The following is an 18,072-nucleotide window of genomic DNA, read 5'->3' as shown; positions in this document are numbered from 1 at the left end:
CCTCCAGCCTCATTGTGATGCTGCTCCCCTACAGAGACACAAGCTGGTGGAACCCAGCCAGCAGCTCCAGGAGAACATCTGCCCTCGTCATGATGAGGTGATGAAGATGTTCTGCCGCACTGATCAGAAGATCATCTGTGCTTGTTGCTGTGTGGATGAACATCAAGGTCATCAGACAGTGTCAGCAGCAGTACAGAGGCCTGGGAGGCAGAGAGAGCTGGAGGAGACCAGGTAGAAGATCCAGCAGAAGATCCAGCACACAGAGGAAGACCTGAAGGGGGTGGAGTCCATCAACGGCTCTGCTGATAAAGCAGTGAAGGACAGCGAGAAGATCCTCACCCAGATGATCCGTCTGCTGGAGAAAAGACGCTCTGAGGTGCAGCAGCAGGTCAGATCCACACAGGGGGCAGCAGTGAGTGGAGTCAAAGAGCTTGAGAAGAAGCTGGAGCAGGAGATGATGGAGCTGAAGAGGAGAGACGCTGAGCTGGAGAAGATCTCACACACACTGGACCACAGCCAGTTTCTCCACAGGTTCTCCTCACTGCCAGCACTCAGTCCGTCTCCAGACTCCTCCAGCCTGGAGATCCGTCCTCTGAGATACTTTGAGGACGTGGCAGCAGCTGTGACCAAGCTGAGAGATGAAATACAGCAAGTTCTGCATAGTGCACAAACGTCTGTTATTATCTGAGGATCACAGAAAAGTGACATTCATGGAGGAAGTTCAGTCTTATTGTGATCATCCAGACAGATTCACTGACAAGAAGCAGGTCCTGAGTAGAGAAGGTGTGACTGGACGATGTTACTGGGAGGTTGAGTGGAGAAGGGGGAGGGACTTCTGTGGTTTATTTTAGGGGGTTGGTGTAGCAGTGGCCTACAGGAACATCGGCAGAGCAGGAAGGTCAGAGGAAAGTAGATTTGGATTCAATTGCTGTGTCTCAATTCAGGTTCTGCATCCTTGAAGTGCGCATTTTGAAAGGAAGTTGCGTCATCGCACTGCGCGAAGGCTTGTCCCAATTCCCGAGGGTGTTTAGGACGCTCAAAATGCGCACTCGTAAATACGCACTCGTTTTAGCCGATTCCAAGGATACACCGCTACTATCCTTCGCGTACTTGGGTATCCCATGATGCTTTGCGTGCTGCTGCAAACCATCGTGGGATCCTGGGAAGTCAGCTGAAATTAGCCGCATGTACTGGTTAAGGCACGACATATAAATCTAAATATTGACGTTTCACATAAAGTATCCAGTTTTTAAGGTAGGATTTTATTTATTTGAACATTCAACGGCATCGTTAGATGGCGAACCAATGGTTAGCATGATACTATAAAAACGTCACTTCCGGGGTTGGCCAGCAGGAGGGAACGGCGGTGACGAAACGAGGAAATACGCCGAAGGCTAGACCGTCCCGAGTGGTTACCGGGGAGGCGGGGTTTGGTCCGTCCTTCTAGGCTGGGAACTCTAAGAACGCTTCCTTCAGACGGAGGACATTCGGTCTCAAGGGTGCAGAACCTGAATTGAGACACAGCAAATGACAAATCCTGGAGTTTATATTGTTACCCAGGTGAATATTGGTTTCGTCACAACAACATGAGTACTCGTGTCTCAGGTCCTCGGTCCTCCAGAGTGGGAGTGTACCTGGACCACAGAGCAGGTCTTCTGTCCTTCTACAGCGTCTCTGGAACCATGGAGCTCCTCCACAGAGTCCAGACCTCCTTCACTCAGCCGCTACATGTTGGACTTTATGTTCCTTCAGGTTCTTCAGCTGAGTTGATGAAAGTGTGACTGAAGTCGTCAGAGAGACTCTGAGCTGAATTCTCACCTTTGATTCTTCTTCTGTCTTCACGTTTGTTACCCAGTGTCTCCGGCTGTCAATCACAGGGTGGGCGGGGCCTGGACGCCACTTCCTCGTTGGTGCTCCTGGTGACTGTTGTCCACCTGCTGGATGTTTGTGCCACGTTGTTTCTCTTCCTCTGCAGCCCATTCATCCCGCAGATTAATAATATGTCATTAGTCCACATGACAACTTTATTACTGTGGAAACACAGCTGAGGTCTGTTTCCACTCTGGACCTTTCCACCCTGACCTTTGACCTTTCAACAACTCATCCATCTGATCAACCTTCTGACTGTTGATCCGTTTGTTAACAATCAGATGAATGCATGTAAATATTGTGAGAGAATTTTGTCTTTTGATTCTGCTTGTTGGCTCAATGTGACAACAGTCAATCAATAAGTCATGAAATATACCATCAGTCTATACTGCATAACAATGTCAAGTCAATGATCAACTGTTGAATTGAAGCAATAAAGCAACAAGACAATCCAGATAAAGTCTCTGCTTGTTGGTAAATTTCTCTTCTGTCAAGATCTCCATGTATTCACCACAGACATTTAGAAAGTCAACACCATGAAGACAAGATCAAAGTTTCAAAAGCACATCAGTCAATGTGGGAAACAGCTGATATTTATCTGGCATACACACAGACACACACACAGACACACACACACACAGACACACACACACACACACACACACACACACACCACTATTTTACAGAACAAGTAGAGAACGGGTACTTTACTGACTCACAGTGTATTTACTATTGCATCATAACCAATGTTCCCTCTAAGCTGCTTGCTTGCGCAATCGCGCACTACTTGCACATTCTCAGCGCACAAGGAAATCTATGTAGCACATAAAATAAAATTCAACAGAAACGTATTAATTAATAATTTTAGAGCTTTTATTAGGCAGCGCACCGCTACGCCTTCGGAATGATGTTTTTTTTTCTTCCAGCTGCACCGTATGAATCCAAAAGGCAGAGAAAGTTTCCAGGCTGCAGCACCGCGCTGACATAGATTGCGTAACAAAGTGAAGAGGTGCCACTCCGCTCTATTTTCACTGGCTAACTGCAGCACACTGGCTTAACTTGTCTATTCAGAGAAGAGCTATCACTTCGGCTTATTTTTCAATCTATCACGCGCATGCCACTGCACATTGACGCAACATGACCCTCAGCCAGGCCACAACTGGACCTCAGCCAGGCCAAAGCAGGACTCTTCCTATGGTTAAAGCAGGACTCTCACATATAACACACTACACATCTCATCAACAACAAGATTTTGCTCTTTTTCATTTGAAGTGGGCCAAATCACTTCTATTCAAAGTAAACTCATGAAAATTGCTGCTGGAATTTGATTCTTTTAATAAGCCATGTAACTTGCTATGATCCAAGGTTTTGAACAGGTGTGATACTAGTGTGTGGCCACAGCGTGCACATCTGATGTTGCCCACAGTGGTCCTCAGTGTGCTCAAGGAGCTTGTCTGGATGCCCAGACACATGGAAAATTAGAGGGAGCATTGATCATAACACCCATGATCATGTGAATTCATATATAGGGATTATATAATTCTATAAAATGTTATTTTTTATGTTGCCTGACAGCGCCACCTGGGGAGTTGCACCCCAGGAAATAGACTATAATAAAATTGCTCGGGCTACACAGGTTCGTTACGCTTTGAGATTTGAGAGGATGAGACGGACTTCCAAAGAAACAGCTTTATTCAATCATAATTTAAAATAGTTGACTCTTTTTTAAACACACCAAGGAAAATCTTTTTTTGAAAAACAATAAGACCAGGTTTAGCTGCCTGAGTGAGTGTCAAAAAAATAAGTACTATACCAAAAAGATTGTTCAACATCATAAGAAAATAAGGGGAGCAGGGCTGGACGTAGCCGAGCGGAAAGGCTAAAGAAAAAACAAAGAAAAACTGAAAAAAGGGAATAAACAAAGCGAAGGGAATCACTACAAAGCAAAATTTCCCTCGTGCTGTGCAAAATAAAGCAAAGTGAAGGGGAACCACCGACGCAGTCTGCCGCACGCTACGCCAACTCCTGTCCAAAAGAAAAGTGAACACAATGAATACACTAATACATTGAGACACTCAGGCAAGCGTTAAACAGTTCAAACAAAAGAAACAATTTCTTTAGTCTTCACACACACACAAAACAAAAGGTAACGATCACTGGGGAACAAAATAGTAATGAACTAAAAAGGAAATCAAACTGTAACAAAATCGCTGATCAATAGAAAACCCAACGTTTCACCAAAATTTTACCAAGAAAACAAAGAAAACAAAAGCAACCAAAGAAAGTGGTGACGCCAACAACAAAAACAGACAAACTCAGTTGTCTACACCAAATAAACCACAACCAAAGGAGGGGGGGTTTAAACATTCAGCAATGAATGCCCATTGCCCACCTCTGGGATTACGAGCCGAAATGCCAAGAACTGCGGAGGACAGAGTTCTCAGCGTGGATACTGGGGTTGCCGGAGCGGCGGAGTGGAGACAAAGTCAAGTGCGTCCCGTCTCAGTTCATTACGGGACAGCTTTTTTAGTTGCCAAATACGGGACAATCGCGTATTTGAGCACGGAAACGACGCAAAGTCACAAACACAAATACAAGTTTACAACGGTACAAAAAGAGGATCGTGGTGCAAACGCAAAAAAACAAAACAAAAAAACAACACGCTGCAGGACATAAAAACATTCACTTCATCAGAGGAGCGATGCAAAGCAAGAAAACACATGCAAAAGAAAAAACGCTGCATAACGCATTCCCTACACCGGAAGTAGAGTTGCTCCACGAGGAGCGCTCCCCTACAGCGAAGAACAGTCCCGACGCTTCCAATGAGAGTCGCCGCCTCCTACAGTTTCAACACCGGGACATCTCGCGGGGGTGGAGGACCTCCACCTGAATGTGGAAGTGGGTGTGTTTCCACAAAATATGTGTCTTCATGGTATTTAGCTTTTTAATGAAAGGACTCTTAAAACACTGAAAAATAAATGCAATATAGCTATTTTATCACTTACTGTAAATGTACAGGTAGGAGACATTTCCTGCTTGGCATTGCTGCCTGTCGCACTTCTTTCGGTGCCCACGGGTCAGCTGCAGGGTCATCAACCATGAACTACCATTCATTGACGTTTCGCCCCTTGTGGCGGGACAGTGACAGGGACGTATGCCTCGTTGATTCTGTGGTTGTTGATGGGGTGAGGCGTTTTTTCCCCAACTCCTGTCCTTGTTTCGTTCTTTCTTTTATACAGTCAGGCAATCTTTGTAGATACGCTACTTTTATTGTATGGCCGCTAGTTATAACAGTGCTCATCAGGTAAAACACCCGGAAGCCAACGTCATCAACTCGCACTAGATGTCTCTGCATATTGCATGGAACTTGGCTGCCATCTAGTGGTTAACTCTCGTAACATCTCCTTTAACATATGGAAAGAAAGCAGTTGAAAATGGACAATATTGACCGGATGAGAGTTACGTGGCCAGCAACAACAATAGCTGGCTACAGGTTAAACAGAAATGACTAGTTCACTCTCCTAAACATTAGAAAAAAATGAACAGTCCACATGAACAAAGTGGCACAGAAATAAACAAGAGATGACATTCCTTCTTCAGAAAGTTTAAACAACAAAGTCTTTGCGGTACCTCTCAGGAGGTTTTATGTTGGATCTGGTTCTGGTCTGCTTGAGGCCTAAATGTCCAGATTGGGGGACACTTGGCACATCAGTCAACACTGGAGCCCGTTCTAGTTCTGAAGCCCCTTCCCTCCTGTCACCAACTATGTGCTCGAGTCTGCTGTCTGTTTGACTGTTGTCCCAGTCATCTTCCACCAGGGGACTATCAGATTGCATGATGAGAGTTTCATCCACCGGTCGAATGTGCCTCCTGTTGCGCCTGTATACCTTGTCCTGTACAACCACTTCATATGACCTGTCACGCAATTGGTTGGTGCAAATCCCCAGTGACCAGGAGCGAGAGGGCCCATTTGGTTGTAGGAAGACCCGTACTGTGTCGCTTTGCATTATCATGGGCTTGTCGTGAGCATGTTGGTCATATCACCACTTCGATGCAGTGACCCGTGCCAGCTTACGAGGAAGTACCCCCTGTATCACAGCCGGCTTCAGCAGAGGTGGATGAGAGGGTAACAATGTGCCTGTGCGTCTGGACTGGAGTCGCTGAACAGGAGAGCTATTGAGTCCCTCTGTGGAAGTGTTCCTCCGTGCTAGTACGGCCCTCCATCTGTCATCACCAGCATGCACTGCCTTTCTCAGCAGGGTCTTGGCAATTTTGACAGCCGACTCAGCTTTACCATTACTCTGGCTGTGGTATGGTGAGGATGTGAGGTGTTTGAAGTCCCATACTGTTGAAAAAGTTTGAAAGTCCATGCTGGAGAACGGTTGTCCGTTGTCTGTGATGACAATATTTGGTATTCCATGCCGGCTAAACTGACGCTTGCAGCATTCAATGACTGTGGAAGCCGTTGTGTCTAGTGATGTCCAAACGAGGCTTCATGAGGCTTTGAACCCTTTTGGACTATTGTGTTGAAAATTGGTTCATTACTCGAAGCTTCATTCATTAAGAACGTGGGGGTCATCTGCTGGCGCACTGGTTGTACTGCAGCCATGCAAAAGGTTGATGACCATAGCAAGTGTGCGCCTTGAGATTTTCTGTATTTGTACACTTTTATTATTTATTTATTCAAACGTTGGTAACTTTTACTTTGTTTTATGACTCTGTGTTTTCGTATGTCCTTTTATGTATGTTGGCTACTGAACACAAATTTCCCCCTCTGGGGGATTAATAAAGCATCTATTTCTAGATAAAACTGAAACAAACTTCATTTCATGTGTTGCTTTTCCTTCTTGCTCCGCCCTACCAATATATCAAGGTAACCTTGATATATTGTTCATGTTAAACGAAATTTGTTCCTCTGTCTAACATTAAATAAATAATTAATAATAAATAAATAATAAACCATTGCCAAAATCATTGCTGAAAATGTTAGGGTCAGAAATAATAGTAGTAAAGAGGTAAAGTTCATGTGAATATGCAGATAAAAAGAAGAAATTGATTCATAATATATATATGTATATATATATATATATATATATATATATATATATATAGTTGTTATCTTGCGTTGTTATCTCATAGTTTTCCCATTGTGCTCTAAAGAATGTCCAGTTGTTATATATGTCGCCCTTCATGTCCAATGCGTCTGGTACAGGAATCGAAAAACCCATGGTACGTCAGGTATTAGCTTAGCAGTTTAGCTCCATTGAAAAAACGTCCAGCCTTTATAGCGACTTGTTGTTCTGTCTTCAGCCGCGGCGTTAAGTTTCCGCTTCTTTTATACAGTCAGGCAATCTTTGTAGATACGCTTCTTTTATTGTATGGCCGCTAGTTATAACCATAGATATATACAGAAGGCTAGATGTCTCACGGCGCAGAATCAAACGTCCGCACTGGCCGCCATCTTTCCACAGTCAGGCAGTCACGGTCTGATGTAGTGAATGTGAGGGAACGTGAGTGATCTGAACAAACATTAACACTCTGATCTCACTGAAAACTTGACGGCTTTGCACACGGTTTGCTTTCTTACAAACATTCATAACGTAGCAATAATTCTGGATGGTTGAACATGTTGAGAGTGCAGCTTTCTATGAGAAAAAAAACACAACGGTGCTATGGCAGCTGCACAAGTTAATACGACTGAGACCACTAAGATTTTCATTTCTTAAGTTAAGTTTAGCCAACAGCTATTTCAGGACAAACTAGTATTTTGTTCACATACAATATTTGTGGTGTCGGTTGTAGTTATTCGCTGAGGTGCGTTTCCTATAACGTTGCTGCTGCATGAACGAAGTCTCATCAGTTCAAGCAGCAGAGACACGGTGATCAATGAACTAGAGCTGCTGATATCTCATCCCCCACCTGTTTGATTCAGAGTCGAACGGTGACAACCTGAGATTACAGTCCGTCTTTTTTCTTGTTGTGATAAAAGGGATTAGGATTGGTAGGTGTAAATAAAACAAGCAATTTGACATATGGAGAGACAGAATAGCTTTTTTTCTATATAATTTAACTTAATTTGCAAATGATTTACAATTGGATTGCTTTGCTACAGCATCATGCATTATGGTTTCTACAGGAAATCGGTGACTGAAAAAATGCCGAACTTCTGTGCCGCTTATGGATGCAGCAATCGTCGCTGTCCACAAACAAAAGCTTGTAGGATCACATTTCATCTGTAAGCTATTGTTGGAGCTGTTTGATTAATGTTACGATTTAGTGCTGGTTTGTTTAGTTTAGCGTTTAGCATATATGTTTTTATTAAATACGGGTGTGTGCGTGTGTTTGCTATTTTCACATGAAAGCCTATGGTTATAAATCATTAATAAGTATGCAGTATCATAACTATGCTTATAACCTTTATAACAAACCAAACCGCTCGAAATTCGGTTGGAAATAGAGCAATTTAGGGCTATTTAAAAGAACATGCACAATAAGAATACATAGTTATGAGTGAGAGGGGCGGAGCGAGGTGACTGTGGCAAGATGGCCGCCAGTGCGGAGGTTCGATTCCATTGGCCAGCAGTGCGGATAAGACATCTCGCCTTCTGTATATATCTATGGTTATAACAGTGCTCATCAGGTAAAACAACCGGAAGCCAACGTCATCAACTCGCACTCGATGTCTCTGCATATTGCATGGAACTTGGCTGCCATCTAGTGGTTAACTCTCGTAACACTGTCCATTATGAGACATTTCGTCATCTACTCAAATCTTACAATAAAACTGTCAAACAGGCAAGAATAACCCATTTCTCCAACCTCATCACAAACAATAGCAAAAACCCTTGATTTCTTTTCTCTACCTTCAATCTTTTAACCAATACAAATTTTAATCAGGACGTACAGACACCAACAGATTTCTCATTATGATTATTCTCCCTTTTATACTTTTAGTGCCAGTGTTTCCTCATGGGGGGCCCTCCATGGTGGGAGCTACGCCTGGTCTGCCCATAGGGGCGCTGCAGGCCATGATGCCCCCTTTTGTGGACAGCTCCCCATAGTGGCCTTTCCTCATCAGATTCTTCAGTGCCAAGCCGTTTTATCTAATGTCTGTGTGAATATGGGGGTGAGAGTTTGTCTGTGTGCGTTGGTGGGGAGGGGTGGGTCCGTATGGGGTGGGGGGAGGGGCAGTGGAGCTTTTTATTTTTTCTCATTGTTATTATTATGATTGTTGTTCTTCTTATTATTATTATTACCTTTCTTTGTTTTGTTTTGTTTTATTTTGTTAAGCACTGTGGGTTGCACATGTTGTGTATGAGCAGTGCTATATAAATAAAGTTTATTGTTATTGTTATTATTATTATAGAAACATAAAGACACATCAAAGAGTAACATGAGGTTGTTGTTGTGACAGTGGACGGTAGAGAGTCTGAATCCCCGTCCCAGGCGCAAATCCTCATGGAGGCTTCTGAGGAGGTCAAAGATGGCCAATCCGTCAATCCCAGCTCCATAACCGGGGTCTATGGAAGGAAGCCGCGTGCATGGCGCACTGATCCAGGAGAGCTTTCACCTGGCTTGATGAATCCGTGTCTTCTCATCCTGGATGGCTTTTAGTGCGACCCATGAAGCCTGGACATACATGTTGTGGATTGGTTGAACGCTGAAGGCTTAGTGACTCATCTTGGATGACGCAATCCTACTTTGGTGCAAGGGGGCCCAGACAGCAACATCATAAAGAGCCAGTAATGGACTCCACAGTGCAGCACTCGTTCGCTCGCCCTCCCTCTCCCATTTTATTCTGTAGTGTCAGATTCTGAAGTCGATTTCACTTTGATTTTCAGAGTGATGACACCCTGGAAAAACTCTCCATCATTATAAACTCTCCATCATTTATTCTCTATTCAGGTTGGAGGGGTGCAGTCTGTCAGAGCTCAGCTGTGATTGGCTGCTCTCAGCTCTGAAGTCCAACCCCTCCCACCTCAGAGAGCTGCACCTGATTTGGAACCAGCTGAAGGATTCATCAGTGAAGGAACTGAGTGGTTTTCTGCAGAGTCCAGACTGTAAACTGGAGACTCTGAGGTCAGTACTGGTTTGGAACCAGTGGATGATGGTTCCAGCGCCAAACACAGTTCATCACACATGTTGAATAAACATTGAACTGAAGGTTGATTCATATCAAAATGACATCCAGAATATGAAAACTTCATTCTGTTCATGTTTGAAGTAAAAAAAAAAAAAAAAAGAAAAAGGAAAAGGAAAAACAGGTCATCAGTGGTCATGTGACCAAACATCATTTCAACACACATTAGTTTTGGACTGAGGATTTAATTTCAAGGTGACATTTTCTGTAGTGTCAGATTCTGAAGTCAACATTTCACTTTGATTTTCAGAGTGATGACACCCTGGAAAAACTCTCCATCATTATAAACTCTCCATCATTTATTCTCTATTCAGGTTGATTGACTGCAGTTTGTCAGAGCTCAGCTGTGATTGGCTGCTCTCAGCTCTGAAGTCCAACCCCTCCCACCTCAGACACCTGGACCTGAGTAGGAACCAGCTGAAGGAATCATCAGTGAAGCCACTGATGGATCTTGTCTACAGCAGTGACCATCAACTGGAGAGTGTGAGGTTAGTACTGGTTTGGAAGCAGTGGATGATGGTTCCAGCACCAAAGCCAGTTGATCCCACAGCAGAGGTCCAGTGTTCCCAGTCACAGTGTGAGAGGAGGATGGTGACGTCCAGCTGCTCCTCATTCATCCAACATCTGCTGCCAAACTGCTTCTTCTCTCAGTTCACCACTCAATTATTGATCAGTTCATCTTCATCAGGCCTCAGTATCAGTCCAACACTCCATGGTCACATGACCTTCATATGTTCCACACTTGACATGTGACTGAGAGTCTGCTTCTTCTCACCAGTCACTCCATCATCTCCATCAACTCTGTGATGATGCGTTCAAGGACCGTGAGTCCTGACTCCTGCTGTCTCTTCTTATCTTTGCAGGTGGGAGACAGATTGAGGGAGGATGAGGAGGAGAGTGAAGAGGAGCGCTCCATCTACTGGTGGCTGACAGAACTACAACCAGTGGAGCCAAACAGCAAGCTGCACCACCAACACTGTGTGGGCGTGTCACGACCTTTGACCCCAGTGCAGCCTGGTGGCTGGCGGACTGCTTCTCCCTACAAGCTGCTGTGGTTACTGGGAGAGACGTCCCAGAAGCCACTGGTGGAGCTGAATCCTCAGTGGAAGAAGCAGGACTTGGAGCAGCTGCTCAGTGAAGGCAGCAGCAACACAACCACTGCTTCTGCTCTCATCATCCACGGCTGGAACATCTCAGCATGAAGGTTTCACACATCAACAACACACTGATCTGCTCTCACTTCAGACTTCTATAACATCTTCATTTTGGAGGTGAAAAATACTTTTCAAGAGACTTTATTTCTGCTTCATGATTTTAAATAAGGAAATCATGTGGAAAAGATAAAGTGATTCACAACACCTGTGAAGGGAACTCAAATCATTATTGAATAAGTAAGACAAAAGAAGTTTCCCTCAAATTAATTCATGGTTTTGATGCTTGCCAGATGTTTGTGTGGAGATTTCAGAAGGACGTCAATGAATCAGAAGGAAACCAGATCATTTATTTTATGTGATTATGTTATATCATCCTAACTTTGTTACGAGCTCAAACTTTATATTTCAATGATTCAATATTCTGACAATAAAAGCCATCACAACCTCTGACCTGTGTGACCTTGACCTCAACTGACGTTTAATTTCTGCTGCTTTAACACTTTGATTATATATCTCCTGAAGTCCTGCCATGGGGATTCTCCATATCTTAATAACTTGTGTACTCAAACCTTCTGTAGGCCATACCCACTTCTCCACTAGGTCTCAACATAAACCACATGAATCAATTAAAATAAATCTCACTTTTACAAACAAATCCAATTCAGTTCAAATATAATTTAAATAAAATAAATGATACATTATAATTAATCACCAACAGATAAATCAATGCTGGATATGAGGTGGTTTGCCCTCTCTGGGTCGGTGGGGAGGCCCTGCCTCAGGGGGACGAGTTCCAGCATCTCGGGGTCTTGTTTGGGACGCCTCCCTGGGGAGGTGTTCCAGGCATGTCCCATCAGGAGGAGACCCTGCTGGAGGGACCAGGTCTCTGGGCTGGACTGGGAAGCCTTGGGGTCCCACTGGAGGAGCTGGAGGAGGTGACTGGGTCCAGGGAAGTCTGGGGGTCTCTGCTGAGGCTGCTGCCCCCGAGACCTGACTCCGGATACGGCAGTAGAAGATGGATGGATGGATGGATGGATGGATGGATGGATGGATGGATGGAGGGATGCCAGGTGATAGAACATTTCATAAAAACAGACTCTGCATTATAACTTCTATTACACTCTAAATAACTCACTCCAATATAACTGCACTCGTCCTTCTCTCACATTACATTGGATCACAATGACCAAACAACACAACAAAGACAATGATCCAACTGTACTGCCACGTCCAGACTCAGTGTAGGTCTGTAGGCCTCTTGGACCTTCATGTGAACCACTGCGTGTTGACTGGAGGTGAAACATGGCTGACTGCTGTCCTCCTACCTAGACAATGCAATCTCGCTTTCAATCTCACAGCCACTAAAAAACCTGATTGTGATTGAGAGGTCCTCAGCAGCCAATCACTGTTGGGAGTCCAGCCTTCAAACACTCCTCCTGAATCCAGAGTCACATCTGTGAGCATCTGGAACTTTGGCCCTGATCCTCCACGCCACACAACTTGGGATGACAGCGCCACCTACCTGGATCCTTTCAGCAGCCAGTCCATGCTCTGACCCGTTTCCACTGTGGCCTGTTGGCTCATCTGGACCGGAGTCTGGATCATCAGTGTCCAGGTTCATGGAATCTGTCAGAGTGCCGCCGTCCTGTGATGTAATGATAGAGAATCACTCTATTTATACTAATGTGCAGAACCACTAGAGTGTCATTTCTTCACTGCCGTCAGCAACAAGCATTTGGTGTCACACTGGTGTACAACACTTATGGGCTAATTAATTAGAAATGACATATTTATGAATCACCCGCAATGCCCAGATTGTTGCTGCTTATCTGCTGATATGAGCCGTCAACTGTTGCAATATAGAACCACGGGCAGGAAATTACAATTAGTGTAGAGTGTATTATAATTTAAAAGTTTACTAACGGTAGTTCTTTAAAGAATTTAGCAGGGATGGGACAGGCTAACGTGACGACGTCACTTGTAAAACGGAAGGAGCTCAACCTGCTGTCACGGTGAAAACTCCGTGTTACGTCCCGTCGAGGGGGACCGAGACGCAACGTGTGGGACACCTTCCCCCACTCCCAAGCCTCATTAATTTCTCACGACAGTTGGCGGTTTTCAACAAAAACATTTATGAATCAGTAAATGAAATAAACAAAACAACTTAACCAGTGGGCAGCAAAGGCTTCAGGGTGGGCCCAGGCCAAAATAATAAACCAAACTCCAACTAGCTCGCCTTAAGAACTAACTAAAGAAAGAAAGAGAACCCAAATACAGAAAGGCTAACCTCCCTACATACTTAATAAACAGGAGAAAAGAGGGGACAAAGAAAATGGCAGCCCACCCCTTTTTTTTATTAATCTCTTTCAATGAACTCCAAAACATACATGGTCAAAATCCATATTATTATTATGTTGTTGTTTTTTAATGCTCATACAAAACAAAAAAAGTGGAGGGAGAGTGGTCTGAATTGGGTTCAGTGAGGGTCACATCCACTTGTAGCGCATTATTTCCGGCAGCAAGCTTCTCCTGTTACGACTTTTCCGTTCACTAACTCACTCAACTGTGATTGGTGTGGTGACGAGCACACAGCACGTGACCTCTACGATGAGCTTCCTCCCACGAAAGTGCCATAGGAGGACACGGATTAAATAGTATGGCTTGTCCACCATAAGGCTGTATTATGGTGTACGTAATATAAAACTTTGGCCCAGTTCTGCTTGTATTGCATTGTATTGGTTGGTGTTCCTGAAGTTTAATTTTTTGTCCCTTTTTATTTTTTACATCCATGTTTGTGATGAAATAGTATTGTGAATCGCGAGCTCGCATTGCATGCTGGGAAACAGCGTCACTCAAGGAAGTTTTGGCTTCGCTGACACGGTCCTGAAGGGAAGTGGGTTTTAGTGCACTGGAACGGGATGACTGTGTTTAATCAAGCAGTACAAACCTGATTAATTGTCTTAATACTTCACTTGGAATGGCCATATTGTTTAGGATTAGAATTAGTTAACTTCTTCACAATATTTGCAACTATTCAATTTGACCAGCAGGTGTCAGTAGAAGACGAAATTTCATGTTGACTATTTCCTAATGGAAGTGCTCTCTTGACGGACGGTGTAAAAGGAAAATGGACAGCTGCAGCAGAAAAGTAGACCCATATATATATATATATATATATATATATATATGTATATATATATATATCTGCAATTCATATTTTAACGGTTTATATAGACCCCTCAGGCTCCATTCAAAATGGGGGTTATTGTAGGAGAGTTGCAGTCAACTGAGATTTGGAGAGAGTTTGGATTACTAGATTTTTGATAGCGTTTATAGTTTGGAGTGTTTGAGACTAGATAGCGTTTAGTTTGGAGATATTTTTGAGAGCTTAGGGAGAGAGTGAGGAGAGGAGAGGTGATAGGATGGAGCCCTCTGTCCTGTACATCAATGTCCATGTTACACAAGCATCTATGCCAGGGGTGCCCATTACGTCCATCGCGATCTACTGGTCAATTGCGAAGGGAGTTTGGGTCTATCGCATGGAGAGAGAGAGGGGGAGAGAGAGTGAGTGTGAGAGAGAGAGAGAGAGAGAGAGAGAGAGAGAGAGAGAGAGAGAGAGAGATCCGCGTCAATTACAGCAGGTAGAATCGTTCAGGCAGGATTAGAAAACACGGTGGATCTGGTTGATTTTGATCATAATGTACGATGTGCTGGATTTTGTTCTTATATGTGCTGTGCTTTACAGTGAAACGTAAATGTGACGTATCGGCTTCGGCACCATTCAGATCAAATAAAGACCAGACAGGGACAGGAAAAAGAGTTTCGCTGTTGTTTTACACGCAAAACTACCGGGGTTGTCGCGTGAGCTTGCAATCCTGGCGTAAACTGATGGAGACGCCTCGCTCGGAAAATGCGCTTCAAAGTGCGCACGCACTGCAGACGCGCCGGAGATCCTGGGAGATGCTGCTAGCAAAACGTCTGCGTCACACACACACGCACACCAATTATCCCTAACCTATGCGCTGGAAAACACAAAAATATACAGCAAAACATCTCAACTTAAACACTTTTATTGATAAAATCAAACATAGGCAGATATAACCTAAACAATTTTAAACCATGAGTTTTCTGTGCAATGATGAGCATAAATGCACATGGGAACATGTTGACCCATTTAATCCTCTTTCTTTATCATTGTATCATCACTTTTCCTGTTTTATAGGAGGTGGATCTTTTTGACTTGCTCATTTTAAAGTAGCTTGCATGTTGAAAAAGTGTGAGCACCCCTGATCTATGCCCTTTTCCAAGTCCCACAATCACTTTCACTGTCATCTGCCTGATTACACCCATGCCATTTTCAGAAAAAAATTGCACAAACAGAATACATTCAAAAAATGTATCATACACATAGTTATCAATTCAAGTTATTTATTTATTGTCATTGTTGAACAAAGTTAACAACAAAATTTGTTTGGAGCATCCCCATAACCACTGGCATCAGTACCCATAAAAATAATCATAAATAAGTGAGAAAAAAAACCAAAAATATATATATATATATATAATTTATATACAGAAATTATTTGGTCATTCATTTTTTGCAATTCATAGTCATTCCCAACAGACATAACAGACACAAAAATTCAATGCATCACACGTGGTTCAGACACAGCTTGCCTGTGATTGTACATTTGGCCAGTAGGTGGTTTCGTGTGCACATGAAGCTTCGAACCAGTTGGCTCAAGTGGTTCAATGCCTCATGAGGCTTCACCTCACCATCACTAGTCGTGACACACAGCTTGCTGTTTGGCTCAACTTATTGTAGTTCTGTCAGCCACCACTAGATGGAGCGCTCCTCTTCACTCTCCTCCTCATCCTCCCTCACCTCCACCTGTAGAGAGAAGAAGAGATAGCAGGAGTCAGGACTCAGGGTCCTTGAACGCATCATCACAGAGACGCTGACTGTTGATGGAGATGATGGAGTGACTGGTGAGACGAAGCAGACTCTCAGTCACATGTCAAGTGTGGAACATATGAAGGTCATGTGACCATGGAGTGTTGGACTGATACTGAGGCCTGATGAAGATGAACTGATCAATAATTGAGTGGTGAACTGAGAGAAGAAGCAGTTTGGCAGCAGATGTTGGATGAATGAGGAGCAGCTGGACGTCACCATCCTCCTCTCACACTGTGACTGGGAACACTGGACCTCTGCTGTGGGATTAACTGGCTTTGGTGCTGGAACCATCATCCAATGGTTCCAAACCAGTACTGACCTCACACTCTCCAGTTGATAGTCTCTGCTGTGGACAAGATCCATTAGTGGCTTCACTCCTGAATCCTGCAGCTGGTTCCCATCCAGGTCCAGGTGTCTGAGGTGGGAGGGGTTGGACTTCAGAGCTGAGAGCAGCCAATCACAGCTGAGCTCTGACAAACTGCAGCACCACAACCTGAATAGAGAATAAATGATGAAGAGTTTATAATGATGGAGAGTTTTTCCAGGGTGTCATCACTCTGAAAATCAAAGTGAAATGTCCACTTCAGAATCTGCAATCTGCAAGCTGACCACTAGATGGGAGGATTTTACACACTGTACCTTTAAACCCAGTTTCATTCATTTCAAACACAAACCAGTGTCTGCAAATTGAATTTCCAACAGCAGTCAAGTGCAAATCATGACGACAACAACAAGAGTGATAGAAGTTGTCGAGTGAAGAGGGTGAACTGACCTCAGAGTCTCCAGTTTACAGTCTGGACTCTGCAGAAAACCACTCAGCTCCTTCACTGCTGAATCCTGCAGCAGGTTCTCACTCAGGTCCAGGTGTCTGAGGTGGGAGGGGTTGGACTTCGGAGCTGAGAGCAGCCAATCACAGCTGAGCTTTGACAACCTGCAATACTCCAACCTGAATAGAGCACAAATGATGGAGAGTTTATAATGATGGAGAGTTTTTCCAGGGTGTCATCACTCTGAAAATCAAAGTGAAATGTCGACTTCAGAATCTGCAACACTTATATCAGTAGACTCATCAAGTTGCAAGGTAAATTTCTTACTGATAGGGATCTTGTCCAAAACCACACTTTCGATGTCTGCAGACATCTCATTAATACGTCTGGAGATTGTGTTATCTGAGAGAGGGACTTTGGCTATTTCTTTAGCCGCTCTGCTACAGTGTGGGACTTTTTTGATTTAGCCACAAGTTCAGCGTAGTGTTGCCACCCGTCCCGTTTTTCCCAGAATTGTTCTCTTTTTTCACCACCTGTCCCGGGAAAAAGAAAATCTCTCCCGGGACACAATTTGTCCCGTTTTTAAGGGAAAATGACAAAACCTCATTTGATTTCTGCCTGTGGTCTACTCCCGTAAAATACGCGATTGTCCCGTACTTGGCAACTAAAAAACCTGTCCCGTAATGAACTGATACAGGACGCACTTCACTTTGTGTCCCGTATATTTCGGTGACCCCCCGTCGACAGTCTTGAGACATCTCAAGGCCCCCCCCCCCCGACAGACTTGAGACCCCCCCCCCCCCCCCCCCAGAGGTCCCGGATTTGTAACTCTGGTAGGTGGCAACCCTGGTTCAGCAACGTGGTAGCTAGCTTTAAGGGCTCTCTCGTTTACTTTTGCGGTTTTCCTCATGAAAGTTGCCTGTTTCTCCGTGTGTTCACGCAGGCGAACAAAATACTCCACATTTTTCTTTTGAACTGAGGGCTGTTTCGTTTGGAGATGGCGTTTAAGCTTACTTGGGACCATAGCACTGTCGGAGAGCTTTTCACCACATACCAAGCACAACGGAGTCGGTGCCGTTGCATCTCCGGTAAAAGTAAATCCAAATGAAAGATAGCTTTCATTGTATTGCCTCACGCCAGAAACTTTGCTCGACGTCACCGTCTTTGCCTCCACTCATACTAGGG

At 44.1% G+C, this 18,072-nt stretch overlaps 1 protein-coding gene across 1 annotated transcript in view; it reads left to right on the top strand.

Annotated features, from left to right (window-relative positions):
* The window catches only part of LOC142892607 (NLR family CARD domain-containing protein 3-like), a 406,144-nt gene extending 394,860 nt beyond the window's left edge, over positions 1-11,284 (top strand). Inside the window, exons 5-6 of the mRNA XM_076032801.1 lie at positions 10,324-10,497; positions 10,873-11,284. Of these exons, the coding sequence (XP_075888916.1) occupies positions 10,324-10,497; positions 10,873-10,888 (190 nt within the window). The 3' untranslated portion in view covers positions 10,889-11,284. The remainder of the gene's footprint in view (positions 1-10,323; positions 10,498-10,872) is intronic.
* Positions 11,285-18,072: the final 6,788 nt, after the last annotated feature.

Source organism: Nelusetta ayraudi, unplaced genomic scaffold, assembly GCF_046127955.1.
Source record: "Nelusetta ayraudi isolate G7.1 ecotype Tasmania unplaced genomic scaffold, CSIRO-AGI_Nayr_v1 ptg000039l, whole genome shotgun sequence".
In the NCBI taxonomy this organism is placed as follows: domain Eukaryota; kingdom Metazoa; phylum Chordata; class Actinopteri; order Tetraodontiformes; family Monacanthidae; genus Nelusetta; species Nelusetta ayraudi.
This window is presented reverse-complemented; position numbering and strand designations above follow the sequence as displayed.